Genomic DNA, 18,892 nt, shown 5'->3' with positions numbered 1-18,892 from the left:
GTGATCATGCCTCCTCAGAAAATATCAGGTCAGCTTGAAACCAGAGGCACATGGGTTCATAGTGACAGCAACTGTAGCTATTGAATTCATTCTCTACTTATATGCTTGTCCTTTCTTTTGGACTCTTTGAACATTCACCTCCAAAAATATTTAATGAAATTAACATGTAGCTATAGTATCAGCTGTTTCAATGAATACAAGCAAACTGCTCACTAGGTATTGTCTTCCATGGTGATATTACATACAATAATTCATACAATTGTTGGAATGGATGTGATTTTCACACTGAAAAAATATTTAGGTTTCTGAGTGAATCTGTCTGTGCCATACCAGAGCTTTTTAAATAGTGTCTTTAATCACAATAGATGCATAATAAATTAAAGTGATCAGTATCTGATGTTTCACTGTTATGCAGATGATACACAATTATATCTCTCCATTAAACCCTCTGAATGCAACAAACTACCCACACTTAAGAGCGTGAACAGGCTGGATGTCACAAAACGTTGCAGTTGCAGTTAATATCAGACAAAACAGAGGTGTTTATCATTGGCCCTGAGCACCTCCATAATCAAGTCTAGCCACTGCTCGCTCCCCTTATCCCAAATATTAAGGTTTTTGCTAAGAACCTGGGGATTCTCTTCAACAGTGAGCAAAGCTGTGAACAAAAGAACAAAGCAATTAGTACAATCATGGTACTACAACTACAACTCAGGAATATTTCTGAGATCAGAGCAACTCAACTTCACACTGTAGAACTCTGCAGCCAGACTTTTAACGAAGACCAAACACTTTTCTCACATCAACTCAGTTTTAGCCTCTTTGAACGGGTAACAAATGTATCTTTTGGGAATCCATTTTAAAATCTTCCTCATGACTTACAAGGATTTGCATGGCCATGCCCCAGAGTACATCAGTGAGTTTTCCAGCTAGTATTCAATCTGCTGACACTGTTTTTGCTTTTAAATGTTAAATACTGACACATTTCCACTGACTCCAATTTTTCTTCTGACAAGTCTTATTTATTCTCCACAATATAGCTCTGTTGTGCTGATTTTAAGTTTGTTTTAATAGTTTTTCGTTCCTTTTACACAGTCTTCTAATTGTGTGCTTGCATTTTGCTGTTCTTGTGTTTTCCTGCAATTTGTGATTTGTTTCTGTCATTAAAAGTATTATACAAATGTATTTATTTATCTATTAATGGTTATTTCTCACAAGAGCCTCACAAATGGCTTAACTGTCTCTCCAGTTTGAAATGCCTCAGATGTAGTAGCACTGTAAGAGCGCCATGGCACAGCAGAGATGGATGTATGTTGCAGTGGAGCATTTCTTAAAATGTGTGTTACTGCAGTGTATGGTCACCAGAGAATGACCTCTGTTACACAGGCACAATAAAATGTGATGCAAGTGGACACCTGAAATGACGTATTATTCACAGTCTGATTTTTAAAAGGCATTTCAGTGTCTCAACCTGCATCTGCCCTCCAACCTCACACAGATTGCTTTATTTTAACCCTACCTGCTTTTTTCATTCACCTTTTGTAGACTGAACAAAGTGACCAGTGCCAGCAGTTATGAGATGAATTAGGGTATAAAGACCAATTAAAAACCTGTGACCTTTTTATGAGAGGACAGCATAGGGTCAAAGAATAGCTGTTATGGATATGAAGTCAGGCACCTTATTTCATCTAACTTTGATTTACATCTGAGAGGATCTGCCAGCTGGGCTTTATAGACTAGGCACCACAATTTAGAGACATGACGCTATGGTGGTATTACATGGTTACATTTACATTTTGGTTTCATTATTTTAAAAGTATCAATGATCATCATTTGAACCTGAATTAGAAAAGTGTTATGTGATTTGTCCCTCTGCAATCTATAAAGCTATCGGCTTTCATAATTGTAGCAGTTATATTTCAGCTATCAGCATATTAATGCAATGTTTTCTATAATGAGCTTCACCTGGACACATTTTCAGTGTTCACATTACTTTTCTGAAAGGCATCATAAAGAGCAGTTTGACATCCCAGTAATGTGGTCAGTTTAATACCCCACTAAAGCCTCTGTATCAAGCGGCTCGTCTCAATAACTCACAGAACAAAATCCTAGTAGCTATGCGCTGATAACTGCAGAAGGATGTAGCTTAGCCTTATCAGCTCTTGTCTCCAGTGACACAGTAATCCACACAATGCTTGGCTGTCATTGTACTGGAAAACACAGAATCGTTTCATTTACCCAACAAAGGCCTGAGAATAATTGTGATGTCCCCCTGTGCTTCTCCTTCACTACCAACTCACGGAGATTGCTTATTTTCAAAGGCCAAATATTACTTATTCAAAAGAGCTCATAATCATATATTTATTCTTTGCAGATAAATCTGTTTTGCCTCTGGAATAAGAGACTCTCATTAATTGACAGTTTGGGAAGATCACAGAGGCTGGTTGCTTTCAGTAACCTTTTTGCACCATAAGAACAGCAGGTATCTACCAAGTATATAGCTGATGTGTAGACATTAGACTAGGGCTGCAACTAACGATTATTTTGATAATCGATTAATCGGTCGATTATTTAGTCGATTAATCGATGAATCTGATTTTTCTTTTTTAAATTAATTTCCACTCCATCATTCAAAAACAAAACATAATTTCAAATTGACAATGTATAAAAGTGCTCAAACAACAGGATGCTGCTTGGACGTCCCTGAGCTGTTAAAGTAATATGAAATTATAAATAATACTTTAAACAAAACAACTAAATGTTGATGACTGATAGCTTTAACAAAAAAACATACAAATGTATGCTACACAAAGAAAGGGATTTTCTGTTGTTCAGTCGACCTGAGCTGTTGGAACAATAAATAAAAGATAAATAATAAAGAATAATGAAAATTATAAAACTGTTAACAGGATTTGTTACAACATTCAGTGGCGGTTCTAGTATATAAATTAAAAAGAGTTATATATTGCAAACTATAACATATTGGTAATAAAAAAAACCTGTTTCACACAAATAGAGCACACTTATAAATCAACGTTACCCTTCAGTAGTGTCAACCAAGAATAAAGTGGTGTACAGACTGGTTTTATATTATTCTTCATGATTTTCACACACAACCCAGAAAAAATACAACAATGTGTCTGTGAAACTACATATAAACAGTATGAAATGTGGTTTATTTTGTAGTGACCAGTTTTACTTTTTCCATCATTAGGCTATCATACAAACTATGTGCACTAGATTCCCCTGCTGCTCTCCTCATCTCCTACTGCTGACTCTGTGATCTCAGCAGGTAGAAGCTGATAGTTCACTAACTATAACCAGGGAGCACACTGCAACAAGGTTAATGATCCACACAGTGACATTATATCATTGACATGACGCGCAAAAGCGATAGAAAACCCATCGGTTTTTGTGCGCGTGCGCACACGCGCTTCGTGCCGACCTCGGCAGGATGCCGCACACACTTTCTAGTTGTATGTAGTGTGAACTGCTCCTACACTTTAGAAGATTTCGGGCAGACCATTTTCTCCGCCTCTGCTCAGCTCTGTCTGAACTGCTCCACGACTTGGCGAGTAATGCATTAATCAAACAAAAAAAAAAAGTAATGCATTAATCGCGCGACACAACAAATTGATAATGAAATTCGTTGCACTTTTAATGATCATTTTTTATCGATTCGTTTTTGCAGCCCTACATTAGACACCAGTGGAGAGGGCTAATGGTTGTTTCCTTATGGCTAAAGCCTCTATACCCAACAGGACCAGGGAAATGCTTTGGTACTTAAAAGGAAATAGAGGTGACTCTTGGTCTGGTGGGAAGACTTTTTGACGTCGTAATTGTCTCATTGAATACAAAAATTGCCAAACAGACTTGCTCTGCTCTGGGAGAACAAATGACCATGTGATAATGTAATATAAATGCAAGTGTAAAAAGGATAAAAATGTCAAAATGCTTGAAAATTGTTTCCCTCTCCTAAGGGCTAGTTTGGTAGATCAAGACAGCTTAAAAAATGTCTGTATTTGAGAAAAAGCAAGCTCTCATGGCCATTCAAACGTATATATATATATATACTTTGAGTGTGTATACCAATGTGGGTGTGTGTGATAAGGGAAGGTGGTGTCAATATGCTTTTTGTGTGCCCCCCATCGCAATTCTCCAATCAAGGCAGCAATTTTAGGAAGGAGAAATAACTCTAACAATGTGCACAAACTACACAAACCAAATGCTGGGGGAATGGTCACTGCAATCAAGCTAGGAAAATGAGCCAGCTGCTTGTTAAATGTGGGTATGCTCTGATGCAATTCCTCTTTAGTTTTCTTAATTGCTAGACACTGAACAGAGCACAAACACTGCATGTTTTTTTCATGCAAATCCCTTACATATTTTAGGCCCAGTTATAAATGCATGGGATGCTTTGCGTGTTTGAAGTGCAGTTCATTAGTAAAACGCCTTCAAGGGCTTAGTCTGGCAAAAGGCAGTATCATCACTCCCAGATCCAAGCTTCAGCTACAAACAGTTTACTTTCTCTGAAGAATACACCATTTTCTGAAAACGGAAACGTACCGAAGCCTTATGTCTGCTTCTCAGCTTTTTTTTTGTGTTTTTGAATAAATAGATATTTGGCAATGTTTTGATTCAGTCAAGCAGCGGAACATAGCATCACCTTGATTGCCACAATTGCCCCTGTTCCAGTGCTATGAATGATTGGTGATGTTTTCTCCCACATTTATTTACTTGATCTTTGATGCAATGTATTGTTGTCTTATGTATTTTAATGTGAATAGTTTATACATTTGTACAAAAACTGGAACCGCATCTTTACTATGTGTGTGACGATAAACAGAATTCAAAGTTCTGTATGTCAGTTGATTTTTAAGGTCAAGGTTCATTGAGATTTCGGTACCGCCGGGGAAAAAAAGAGAAATGCTGAAAATAAAAAAAATGTAAACATCCAACAATGGCTCATTGGCTATAACTATTACTGAAACAGTTGAGTTGTGCTGCTGTGGAAACTATTGCAGAAACGGTTTAGATGTTGTGCTGCTGTGTAAAAGAAAAAACAACCTTTATGTTTCTTGCAAGGAATCAGGACACCTGCCGACAGCTGTTGATTTAGGGTCTACCTGTATATAATTAGTTGAAACTAGTTCCACCTCCAGCAGCTACAACAGTAACTTGCTGATTACACACTGATGCTTCTGTATTCATAATCTAACGATGCCATATATAATAATATATCAGTCAGGGGGACTTTTTACTTTTTTCTCTCTCTGACTCTAAACTGATTCGTAAGACGTGCTGTCTGACCCTGTCAGAAAGCAAATGTGTTTATCGTTGTTCTGAACGGCTTGGCTCAAAGACGGAGTGAAAATCTGACCATCACAGACAGGGGAGGGGACACAGTATTGTTTCACTACAGAGATAACAGCATGTTTTGATAATAGTGTTGCACTCGGTCAGTATTATGGGTGTCTTATTTGTGATTCTGACAGCAGTGACGGGTAACCAGGGTAAGAGGGCTACTTTGGCGAAGGCATCTAGCATATATCCATGAGGAAGTTGCGCTCTAGAATTATTGTTCTGCACGTTGGAGTAAGTGGATTATGACACTATTTTGACAGTAATTGCTTACATCACAGAGTGCTTCGTTCATACAACTGATGCACGACTTTTGATGTCAGTACCGTGACTGTTCAGTACAGGTACACATATTGTTAGATCCCTAATCTTTACTTTAGAGTTACTTGCACACAATTGTCTCACATTTGACACATCTACATAAAAATACCCATAATTGAGACCAATGTGATGTAGTAAGTGGTACTTTTTTTTTTTTACTTGCCAGACTTGAAACTGTAGATCATTTCTTTAAAAATAGCATTAGAAAAAAAGTTAAAAAGAGTTAAAAAAGAACAACATATAAATGTGCATAGCAAGCAGCCATCTTATTAATAAAAAAATGCATTGTGATTTTAGCATTTTGTGCAATAATTGGGCAATTATATTTTTGTGGTTGGGCACAAAATGTATTTTGAGAATGCTGACCTTAATTTAACATGTTCTCCCCAATTTTGAACAGGATTAGAATTTCATATCACAGCAGTTTGAATTGAGGTACCAGAGTGCGAGCTCCACTGGGGCTTAACAGGATCTTATAAACAGTGGTGCTGGCATGGATGTCTCACGCAGCACATTCAGTGGGAGCCTCTGCTTCATATTGTATTGTCTCATTGCCAGTGCGGGCCACTCTACTAAACCTGGTCACATTCATTTGTGAATAATGCATTTTGTCAGGGGTGTTGTACCATTTGCCAGGGAGAGGCCACTGGGGTATTTGCTTGGGTCTGCATTTATCCGCAGCTACTGATGAAACACCTATGCTGAGTATTTCTCAACTGTCAGTAAACTCACTTCCCAGAAATGAATGATGGTATTTTGGGATGATCTCACATGAGAGGTTTCAGTCTTGTCACATTTACAGCACATTAGAGGGACTTTCAGCCTGCTCACTTGCAGCCAGTGTATTTGGCAGGCAGACATAAAAGCTGAGACTGTGGAACATTTTCTTTGCCTCCGTGAAGTCACGGACTCCGCATTCCATGTTCCAAATTAAATGTATCTGTGCCTCTCTCTATCTCTCTCTAACTATTTGTGTCTGTCTGAGTCAGAGTTATCACGTGATTGAGTAGACAATAGAGAGGCACTCTCGCACTTCGGAGAGGTTAGCCGGGGTTTTTGTGTTGCTTGTCAGTGAGGGGGGCATCTAAACTGTGAATAGGATCATTGAGTCGGAGGTAATTTTGGGCCCCGGTGCAGGGCATTAGTTGGACAGGCCTTTCTGCTGACAAGCTTGTTTCTCCCTCCCTCTCTCTCTTCCCCTCTTTTTTTTAACCCCCAACCCCCAGTCCCCCTCTGCTGCATCGGCATTTCTGTGCAAACCAAAGGCCTTTATCGTTGTACCCATGACGACATGTCTGATAGGGTGTGGCAGCCAAGATTTCTTTTAGCCCTGTACCTTGGGGAGCCAATATATCTAGATATAGATAAGTTGAAGCAGCCAAGTTTTAAGCAGGGCCACACTACACTTTTCTGTGGTTTTATAAGCCACCAGAGTGTGTCTGATAAATGAATAGACACGTGCGGGACATTTCCATTCATTATCATTGGAAATGGTCATGCCTGCTGGGAGTTTGTGCAGTGATTGCAGTGGGGGCTGACTGTTGAAGGGCCTCTCAGAGGTGTTCTGATGGCCAAATTTCAGACAATGTCAAAGAGCTTGAGCTCAGCTCAACAAGAGGCTTGGGCTAAAAAAAAAGTCACTGGGGGAAGACTGCTGTCAAGTGAACCGCTCAACAGATTCACAAAAATGTATAGTCAAAAAGTGCCAGTAGGACAGAGAAAAAAAATTGTGTGTGAGTGTGAGACACTTCAATGCTTTTAGGGCCAGTTTAAATTAGTGAATAAAGTAGTAGGTCGAGCAAGTTACCAATTAGCTCTACCAATGAGAGTGTGGGTTATCTTCTATTTTAATTTTAAGTTTGGTCAATAAAACATCAGATATTTGTGAAAAACAAAGTCAAAGTTGATTCCTTCAAATAGCTAGAACACCCAAAAAATTAAATTTTTAAAGATCAAATCTTCATATTTGAGAAGCTGAAACCATTAATGTTTAGTGCAGTTGGTTGAACAATGCCTTTGACAAGTACTCTAAATAATTGCATTCATTCTCTTTCAAAAGATTAAGAAACACATTTTTTCAGCTCTGGTTACGTTTTTTGAACAGCAATTTACAATATTCATAATCCAAGTATCTCACTAAGAATAGTGTTAGTGAGACTTTACTTACTTCCAACATTGAGAAGCTTCTTAAATCTACAGACTGTCTCCTGCTGTATTGTGAGTTATTTTGACAGAGCCTCACTCTGTATTCTTCCTCTGTTTGAGTATCTTGCTGACTTGTGATTGCCTGAAGGCTTTGAGTTTTCAGGCGGCTGGCTTTAAGGAAAAACCTTCAGATAGAGAGAAGGTCATCTATCTGATGTCAGCTTTGCCAGGTTCAAACAGGGAAAAAAACTAATTGGTCAAGGGTAATTGCACAAAAGCAGTGAGGAAAGAGATAGTCAATATCAAGTGTATTCCAGTATAGAAAAAAGACCTTGTCATCTTCTATCTTCATTAATGGAACTGCTGGCCCTCCTAAGATGCTATTTCATCTTGTATGCTATTGAGCAGTATTTAGATAATTGGCAGGTCTTCTGGTTTGAAAAAAAGTCCAGTTTGCAGTCCAGATTTCTTGTTTTGTCTGTTTTTAAATCTGTTAGTGGGGTGGAATGGGATGCAGCATATGGTCCTCGCAGATGATTTGTTCCCCCTGTTTGAGTTTTGATAAAGTAAACCAAGATTGCATTTTCATCCATCAGGATGAATACATTGTGATTAGCTCCACCACACATCAATTTCAAAACTTTACTTTGGCGACCTTGCATTTTGGATTCTTTTCCCCTGGCTTTCAATTTTCCTCAATTCAAAACATTTTAGTTTGTGTTGGGCAAATGTTCAGGTATTTGTATTTTCATTTTCTTTCACCAAATTGCATATAATAGTTTTTTTTAAGGAACATTTGCCCTTCCTTTCATGCTGCAATGTTTCTTTCAGGAATTCTGCCTTTTGTTGCTCACTGAGGAAATCTTGAACAGGTACATCTTTGTCAGTGGGAGACCAAGGGCATCTGCCTTGTCTACTGTTACAAGCAGAAAAAAGCAATAAATTCTCCACTATCGTCCCTGTGAGATTTATCAGTATTGTGGTGCAGTGCACTTTGGGAGAATTGATTGCAAGTGTTGGAGTGATACTATTAAATTAGGCCTGCAGGTTAAACTTATGACTTCCTTTAGACCCCAAGCTGATCTACTGCATCCTCTCCTTAAACCCAGAGGAATTTGATGCGCTGTGAGTGCACATGATACTCTGAAGACACCACTGGGTCCCCAAGGTAGCAGCACAAAGGAAGATTAGGTACCCTCCTTCAAGGCTTTTGTTAAGTAATTCCACATCTGCTTTAATAATTCAAAGCAGCACCAGCAGAGCCTCAACACAAAAGATATATGGTAACGTTGTGATCTCTATGGCCGGGAGGAATTTTTATCTTTCCCTTTATGCCTTTTTGTGTGCTATAAACATGAGGGGGGCCTACAAGGGAAACATATACACACACAAAAGAATCACACAATGAAGCTCTTAGGTGTGTGTGTGTGTGTGTGTGTGTGTGTGTGTGTGTGTGTGTGTGTGTGTGTGTGTGTGTGTGTGTGTGTGTACGTAGGAGTTACGTAGGCAGTGCTGTACTGTCACTCACTTGTAACATGAACTGGCGTTGTACCACTGCCACTGATGCACCTGTGGGACTCGAGCCCCCCATAAGCCACATGTCTACCGTGTCTTTATGCGCGCGTGAGTTTCTGTGTTGTATGTGTGTACACTCTGATGAAATAAACATCACACGCACTTACTGCTGTCTCTGGAGGAACAGAGGATCGGTAGTCATCCACGGAAGGCATCCCTGTATGTCATGGGGGACAAAGCTAGCATGCGATGGCCGCAGCTGGAAATCATATAAGATTTACAGTCTAGGAGAATTTAACGTGTTTATACGCACTTTCTATTTCCTATTCTGTTTTATTAATCCTAAACACAACAATTTTATACTAATTTACACATCAGATTTTAAATGTAATGTTTTTGAGTTTTCTTTCTTTAATAGCCCTTAAGGGACTCTCTTCCCTTTTTTCCCGTTTTCTCTCCCTCCAACTCTCTCATCCACTGCACCTGTTTTGAGAAATACCTTTGGGGCACAGCTTGAAGTGAATAATGTATGAGCGAGAGAGAGAATCAGAAAACCTTTGTGGACCTTCTGTCTGTCTGTGTGTTTGTCTGACTGTCTTCCACCTCCTTTTGTCTTTATCTTTTAGGTTGTTTTTATAAGGTTTTCTTTTTCACTGTTTGGCTAATTTTTAACTGAAATCTATCTGTCTCTCGTCTTTTGCAGTGAGGTTTTTCAACTGTGGCCGAGGTGGTCTGGTTCACTTTGAATGCAGTAACCCATCTGACTTCCGGATAGAGGCAGACGGAGCAGTGTATGCCGCCAGGAGTCTTCAGCTCTCTGGGCTCCGAGCGTCACCGCTGCTGATCAAGGCCAGTGATGACACCACTCAGCAGCAGTGGGTGACCCAAGTCCAGGTGGCACCCTCCACACTCTCCAGCCAGCAGGTGAATAAAACCTCAACAACTTTTCTGTAACATTTCTGTCTTGTTTGTTGATTGTCTGACTTGTGTTACTTCAGTAGAAAGGTGGAATGATCAGTTCTGCCCTTGCATCAAATAACTTAAGCTTATCAGGCACACTGCACATTCACAGATGATTAGTTCCCTAAATTGTAGCAGGTGTTCCGAGAGACTGGATGGATGCTTGCTAATTAAAACTTAATGTGTCAATTTACTGTGAGCACAAACATATACTCAGCATGGTCAGTGGGTAGCAAGAGCAGATGCAAAATAGCTCCTCATAAAGTTGATTTCAGTGAGCGTGTCTTGTGATTGTAAGATTATTGCCTTATCATCCAAAAGGGGACACAGCCCTTTCAGTGTTTTGGAAGACAGGAAGCATCTGTCTGAGCTGTGGAGTGTCGTTTTAACTGTTCCGCTGGTCGTGTTGTGCAGTCATCTGCGATTAGTTTGAATGACCATGTGCTCATATGTCAACATTGCCGCTGGCCGAGGATCTGAGGAGGTGTACAGAAAAGAACTTCACATGCCCCATCCGTCTGCCTTGTAACCAGGAAATGAAAGGAAGCTCTAAAGACTGTGTTATTGTAGAGGTTTTAACTTCAGTGCCAGAGGATTATGTGGTCCTGCTAAATTAGATAATATCTGTTTCTTTAAACTTACAAGAATGATGCTCCGCATCGATAGACACACATGCACTACTTTCAACTCTGTCTTCTACTCTCAGTCCTGAGCCATTCTGTAGGGTTATAAGTAAGCCTATATGTGCATAAGTTAATAATAATTGCTGTAAGATCTTTTAGCATTAGCCTTCTGCTGTCTTAATGAGCACCCCCAAATGCAATAATTGTGTTTGTTTTACACAGACCAATGTGCTTTTCTTTTTAATCCCCATAATATACTTAAACAAATGGCCATAAGTGGACATTTCTACATGTGCAGCACCACAGATAATCTCAAGAAAGGCTGGCGTTGTATTTTATGTGGGTGCAGATTAAAACTAAATGCAGACAGTTATATGTAATTACTGCCAGCGCCAAGGGTGCAGTGGTCTTCTGGGCTGAAATTGAACTTGTAGCCAGCAATGATTTCACGGGTTTTCAAAACACTGTTGTTAGCCACTGACACTCATTTACCATAGGGACTCCTGCAGGTATGTGATTTTAATGATACCATAAGTCATTGTTGTCGGTTGGTCAGAGGCAAATACATACTTGTCTTTAAACAGGTAAACATAGGCTTCCTGCTGTTTCTTTTAGATTTTTAAATTTTTTTTTAAAAGAGTCATAATCTCACTATGACTCATTGTACATATATAAAAAATGATCAACTGTATCATCAGCAGCTACACTCTGATATGTATCTGTTGAGAGCTGTGGGGTTTGCCCTGATTTGTCCATAATGAAATCAGGGATTGACTTTCCCGTATCTTGGACGTTTATGAGGTCATGGGCAGCCATCGTGCATCTCTTCATCACATCAGTGATTACATTTTTTTATTAGTGCCATGAATGCGCCAGCCTTGGGGAAACATTTTAATCAATGACAGCCAAACAATATCCTCATTAACATGAGAGTGTCCTCGCCCACTATCTCCACCTCTATTACAACCTCAGCTCCACAGCAGTCCATGAGGAGAAAACGTTTCAGAATCTGAAAGAGGGACCTTTTCTAAAAGAGCAGATACACACATAAGTTAAAACATTGCCAGACACTCACAAACACTCAGGCCATCACTCAGCTTAACACTCTGAAGTAGTCTCCTAGTCAGAAGATGGAAGGAGCTTCAGAGAGTGTGGATGGGTGCAGACCTCCAGTGTACCAGAGATAGATGCGCATTGAGCTGAACAAACCCACCATGCCATTCATCATTCCAGACGTAGGTCACAAATAATTACTACTCTCACTTGTGCCCATTTTAATAGGGTAATAGATATTTCTGAAGCATGCTCCTTCGCTATCTGTCCGCTTGCCTCTCTGCATTTCCAATGTGTGAAAGCAGTATAATCGGATTTCAAACATGATTAGTGAAAGCTCTCCAACAGCTCCCCAGATGTTAGAGGAGGGGGAGTGCGGGGTATGAGTCACGTTATAAGGTGGCAAAGTGGTAATTAATTTCTGTGTTTGCATAGGGCACTTTTTGGTAGTTTGTAAGACCAATCAACATTCAAATAATTACAGGCAGCAGTAGGGAAGATGCTTCAAAAGATGTGTCAGTTGCATTGAAATCCCCGCTATCATTAACTGACATGGAAAGATTTTACATATTGTTTTTCTGTTTTCCTTCTTGCCTTGTTTTGTTCAAGGTTATTTTAACTTTTTCTGGCACTACTTCAGTCTCCTCAGTCTCTGGAGCAGCATAGGCAATTTGAGCCATCTGTGTGTTTAGTGTCTGGCTTGCAGGTACCATCCTCCTTTGTTTCAAATCTCATTCATTACAGCCGAGGGAGGATGGCAGATCCATTATGGAAGCTGGTATGTCTGTGTGGGTGCATTTTATCAGGACATAAGAGGAGGTGTGCCATTTAAAGCAAACCAGAGCTGGTGGCGTGCAGCTGCCGTTACCACACCAAAGTGTTTCAAAGCATATCATCGCATGTTGTAATGTAGATATTTTAAGCTACAAAGAAATTCATAAAATAATTGATTTTTTGAACTCTTTAAAGTGGGTTTTTATCCGGATGATGGTATAAAATGTTGTAGAAAAAGGAAGCCTGTTTCCTTTTTTACACAAAAAGGGAAGGGTCATTACCTGGTCAGCCCTCTATACCACTTTGTAGTAAGGTGTCACTTCAGTTAGTGGATTAGCATGTGCTCCTGTTAATTGTAGCTTAATGGTTACATGATTAAGGCTTTCGTGCCTATGGATATAAACATAATTACAGGACTAGACATTCAGCCCTGTGTTAAAACAAGGCAGGGTGCCATGTTGGTGGGTTGTGATGTATACGGTACCGGTGAGACAATGAAATGTGATGTCCAGCTGAAGGTTTATTAACTGTTTGTAATGCTCAAACTTGATTTTACAACTCAAGTTGTAAATTTATCACAGCGGCAACAATTTTGTCTTTTGCCATGACGTTTGCGATGTAAACAGTAGAAATAATATGTTCACATTACTAAGTAATTCATGTATGGCTAGGGTGTATGTGATTGACTAAAGAAACACCTTGCTTTATGATGTTGAGCCAGCCAACTTCTTTGCAGGTTGACCCTGCGTTTTTTGCCTCAGCATTAGCACCCCTGCTGTGTCGCTTGCCAGACTGGCTCCGGTTGCAAATCACATTAACTATTGCTAATTAACATTAATTCTGTGAGTAACTTGATGACAGGCCAAAAATCTGGCTGTTGTAATCCAATATTTAGTGAGACATTTCACCCAAAACCACAAATTGTCATCCTCTCAAGGAAAAGGGGAAAGAGTCAGTGATCACCAAAGTCAGTAGGATTCATACTCTGGGAAACATGAATGTCTCTGCAAAATTTGATGGCAATAACATTTAACTTTAACTAAATCATTTCCATTTCCCAGGTTGAGGAAGTTGCTGTCCCTCCAGTCATGTCCAAGGACTTGAAGGAAATAGTGTTTCCATCACGAAACATGGACAGCCAACTGAAACGGATGAAGAGAGACTGGGTCATCCCCCCAATCAATGTCCCGGAGAACTCACGAGGCCCATTCCCGCAAGAGCTTGTCCGGGTAACACAGCACACCCAAGCGCATGCATGCATGCATGCATGCACACATACATACACACACACACACACACACACACACACACACACACACACACACACACACACGCACACACACACACACATATATATATATATATATATACATACACACGTGCACACACAGACACACAAACATAAACACAGCCATCTCTTAACTTCAAAGAAAATGCCTTTTGCTTGATATGACAACCTTGTAGGTCCCCGTTGCCCTGAGCTCCCACTCAGAGGGTCACAGACATGAGACGTATGCCTTCAACAAAATGCTTCATATTTACAGCACTTTGCTAAAGGCCAGGGCTCTTTTTTCCACTGTATTATTTATCTTTTGTTTGGGGGGCAGTCGGTACCAATGTAACCTGGCATTATTTAGAAGCAGAGAGAAATCTGAAGTGCTCACCAGCGCAATTGTTCCTCAGTTGCCTGTTGAGATATTACACTGCTTTTATCATGGCTCTATTGGGCCCTATTCATTTGCAACAGTTATCTGTTCAGGGCTCATTGTGGGTGACTGACAGAGGACAACAATTCTCTGGACAGTTAAGAAATAGATCATTTTTCAACATATTAAGCTGACTTCCCTACCGAGTTTTAAGTCTTGTACATGTTATTTGTATGCACTGTATTTAATCCAACCATATTAGAAGGGCTGTGTCTGTGCTTTAGTAGATGATAACGGGATGAGGAAATACTCAGTTTGCTTGGCTTGGATCCTGGGTGTAGGCACAGAGGGTCCCAGATTACATAGCAAACAGCATAGACAGCCCAGCTGAGACAGAACTTCAATACTACATAGGCACGCATTCTTTTATAAGCACTATTTTACTCACACTGCAACCTATTTTAAAACCACTACTGTAATTGGTACTGAAATCATTAGTTGATAAGTCAGTCAATATAAGTTATTAGCAATTATAATAAATAACTGAATAACAAAGATTTGCTTGGTATAGCTTCTAAAATGTTTTTTTGTTTTTCACAGTTTATTATTAGAAACAAAAACTTTCTGCTTTGAAAATTAATAATAACAAGTGATCTTAAGACATTCCTACTGACTTTAGAAGGTTTTTGACAATAAACATTAATTAATAACTAAATAAAAATAAAGGTTGATAATAATCTTAATTGTAGCTGCAACTGTGATGCATACTGTTGTTAAATAAATTTTCTGGGTCAATATAGCAGCTAATTGCATTGTATTTAAGACATGTTCATGTAGGCGTATATGGCAGTCAAATAAGAGATCCATATAAAAAATGTTAATGTTATGCTTTAATGTAAAACTAGGAAGAAAACTACTGTGATGTCTCTATCAGCCTTAAAAATTCAGTATCGTTCACAGTATATTTAGTACTGTTTTAAAGCTATCATTAACAAATCTTTACACCCACAGATCCGATCGGACCATGACAAAAACCGGTCCCTAAGATACAGTGTGACAGGCCCCGGTGCTGACCAGCCCCCCACTGGCATCTTCATCATCGACCCAATTTCTGGAGAGCTATCTGTTAACAAGCCCCTGGACCGAGAGCACATCGCCAACTTCCATGTAAGTCAGACACAGTAGTTAAATCAAATAAAACTAAGTCAAATAAGTCAAATAAAACTAAAGAAAATAAACTTAAAATAAAACCCCTGTATTTGTAAAAAGGTTTTCTCTGGCATCGCTGTACATTCCTGCTAGCTGGTATGTGTTCAAGGGTCATGTGTAGCCTAAGCAGTCTTCTCAGACTCAATAAAGACTGGGGCGTGATGAGGGTCTACCAGAGAATCTGATTTATCCGTCTGAGAATTTAAAGGATTTAATGTGATGTTTTTGAGTGACTGTGTGTGTGTGTGTGTGTGTGTGTGTGTGTGTGTGTGTGTGTGTGTGTGTGTGTGTGTGTGTGTGTGTGTGTGTGTGTGTGTGTGTGTGTGTGTGTGTGTGTGTGTGTGTGTGTGTGTGTGTGTGTGTTACATACAGATAACCTCCAGCTCTTTCTAGAGCAGCTGTATTCATTAGTGGTTTAGCCGTGAAATCACAATGTCTCTAAATTATATAACTTAATGCTTAATACTATTTTTACTATCATGTGCTTTAGCATAAACTGTTGGAAATCAATCAGGTTTGAATGTAAAGCTAGTTGTCAGTATTGTTTTAGTTAAGTATGTAATTAATGTGTTTTAATTTTTTGTATTATTTTCATCGTGTGATTTTGGCACTGTAATATAGCTCTTGACATGGACTATGACACTAGGCCTATGTGATGTTTATGCACACTGTACTTAGCCTGTACATTTTTAGTATAATCTGTATTGCTTTATATTTATTCTAGAGCATGAATGGGATCAAAATGTAGATGCATCTGTGAATTGAAAACCTGTGTTAGGCGCCAACCTTGCAGTTATGTGTACCTAGGAAAAAATACAGTAGATCAGAGCTGTTTTTGTAAAACAGAACTGATCTTGTGCTGACCCAGTGTAGGCAACGGTACTAAATAAAATCAGAGTATATCTGTTTCAAGAGACAACCATAAAAATGCAGTCAAAATGCAGCAGGTATCTGACTATATCTAATCATCTGTTTCTCTTTTGCTGTGCACATGGTAGAGCTAGTTGTGGGAAAGACTTGTTCTTTACCAAAAGCATTATTCCTCCCTTGGTCATGCTGGTCTGAAAAAAAAATATTCTGAACTCTTTGGGCTGCTGAATATAGTAAAAGCGTTTTAGTTATGGTTAGTGGAGTTAGTAATTATCACAGCAGGTTAACGGATGACATTGAGTGAATGTTTTGTGGTTTGTCCCGATACATTGTTTGCACAGTTGAGGATTGTCCTTGTGCGTGTTGGGAATGCCAAATTTGCTCGAACAGTTCTATAGTGTGGATATGTTTGTTTCCCTCCAGCTGAGAGCTCATGCAGTGGACCTGAATGGCAACCAGGTGGAAAACCCTATTGACATTGTGATCAATGTGATCGACATGAACGACAACAGACCCGAGTTCACCCATCAGGTCTGGAACGGCACTGTTCCAGAGGGTTCCAAGCCAGGTAATATACTGTTTAAAGCCAAGCACGGCATCACACTGTATGAGAACCGATCTGCTGTAGTCTGAGCCCTCAGCTTCACTTGCTGCCATACTGTTACAGATCAAACAGCATTGATTACATTCCTGGGGTGGCCACTTTAATAACTTTGCTTCTGCTGTATTAAAGTAATCAGAAGTATTGTAAGATCACAAGGAAGAACCCTGGACATCAATATTACAATATTTAAAATGTAATCATGTACAATATAGCACAGTACTGTTGATTTGTAATGTCTTTTTGATTGCCAATGAGTATTACTAAAGTCAAAATAGAAATAATAGAAAGACAAAATTAAAATATTTACATCTTGTTTCTGTCTTTCCATCCAATAGGAACATTTGTTATGACAGTAACATCTGTTGACAAAGATGACCCCAAAACAGCTAATGGGATGCTGCGTTACAAGATCCTGTCTCAGAATCCTGAGAGTCCGACCTCCAACATGTTCACCATCAACAATAAAACAGGAGGCATCATTACAGTGGCGGCAGGCCTGGACCGAGAGGTGGCTGACACTTTTTCTTTATTCATTTTCTGAGTGGTCTTTCTTTCTGTCACTCTTTTGCTATACCCTCTGGTGTGTGTGTTTATGACTTATTTTTATTTATCTTTATTTAGTCGACATTCATTTTGTTGCCCTCTCTTTACTCTCGCTCTTAATGTCTACACATATTATAAAATGATTGCATTGCATTGACATTTAAGACTTTCATTAGCAAAGCCATCCATTATATTAATACATTTTCATATTGCATTTGCTGCCTTGTTGTAGATGTTCATCAATTAATTAATTTTCTATGTGTATATAAATGAGCTGTGCCTTTTTAAAATATGGTGACAAAACACAGCCTGGGTATCTTTGCTAATATCCAGACTGTCTGTGAACTAATGAGCCAAAGTGAATTTTGCTGATTACCAACCAAATGTGAAGTAAAAATGGACTTGGCCTTTTCATACTTATTTACTTTTACAAGGAGGTAGCGTGCATCACTGAGCAGCTCAATGTTTCCCCTCTCTCACTGTCTTTCTTCTTCTAAAGCAGAGTTATATGTTCTCTCCTTCTCTCTCCTGTGCTGTAAATGTTACCACTCTTTCATTTAATTGGATCACATGGCTATGTGAGAAACTAAATAAAATAATATATGAAGCTCGAGCCAGTTGGTGCAATTCTAGTGAGAGCAATCTGGCTAGGTGGCTGCTCAATCACTTCCGCCCTGGGGCTGCCGTTTTATGTCCGCCAGTTGCCACCATGAAAGTAATTTGCCCGATTCTCATTACCTAGCAACTGGTCCATCACCTGAGTGGCATTTAATGTGAAAAGAGTCATTTGTTAGCTTCGTGATGGTGCACATAGCGGCGGTGTAACACATGCACTCGCAAATGCATCTCTCCCCACAGGGAATAAATCAGATTTATATAAAAAGCCACCATTAGTCATCATAATTAAGAAGTTAGCGAGTTCAGATTTGTTTCATTGTAGTTGAGCACATTATTACTGATGTAAAGTAAGTTACCAGCTTATTAGGGACACTTATAAAATCTGCCACAATCCAATCCAATAGCCCAAACATACATCTTAAATTAATAAAGCTTATAATGTTTAGGCTTTGTTGACACTATTAGAAAGGTGTTAATTGAACTATATTTTAATTTTGCAGGCTGTAGTGTGTGGTAGTGTAATTACCAGCCTTACATTGAATAGTAATCCTTTGTCCTCATTAATGCACATGAGGGGACAGAAGGAAACACTTCTTAATGTAATGCAATTGAAATCACTCTTAACTACGGTCTTAAAAAATATTAGTTAA

The 18,892-nt window shown here is 39.2% G+C and overlaps 1 protein-coding gene across 1 annotated transcript in view; it reads left to right on the top strand.

Annotated features, from left to right (window-relative positions):
* LOC133990393 (cadherin-2-like) overlaps nucleotides 1-18,892 on the top strand; it is a 66,453-nt gene that overhangs the window by 31,906 nt on the left and 15,655 nt on the right. The window contains exons 3-7 of the mRNA XM_062428690.1: nucleotides 10,046-10,266; nucleotides 13,814-13,981; nucleotides 15,410-15,565; nucleotides 16,901-17,045; nucleotides 17,417-17,589. Coding sequence (XP_062284674.1) covers nucleotides 10,046-10,266; nucleotides 13,814-13,981; nucleotides 15,410-15,565; nucleotides 16,901-17,045; nucleotides 17,417-17,589 — 863 coding nt within the window. The remainder of the gene's footprint in view (nucleotides 1-10,045; nucleotides 10,267-13,813; nucleotides 13,982-15,409; nucleotides 15,566-16,900; nucleotides 17,046-17,416; nucleotides 17,590-18,892) is intronic.

This window comes from Scomber scombrus, chromosome 11 (genome assembly GCF_963691925.1).
Source record: "Scomber scombrus chromosome 11, fScoSco1.1, whole genome shotgun sequence".
NCBI classification, from domain to species: domain Eukaryota; kingdom Metazoa; phylum Chordata; class Actinopteri; order Scombriformes; family Scombridae; genus Scomber; species Scomber scombrus.
The sequence above is the reverse complement of the archived record's forward strand: the minus strand, read 5'-3'. Positions and strand labels throughout refer to the sequence as shown.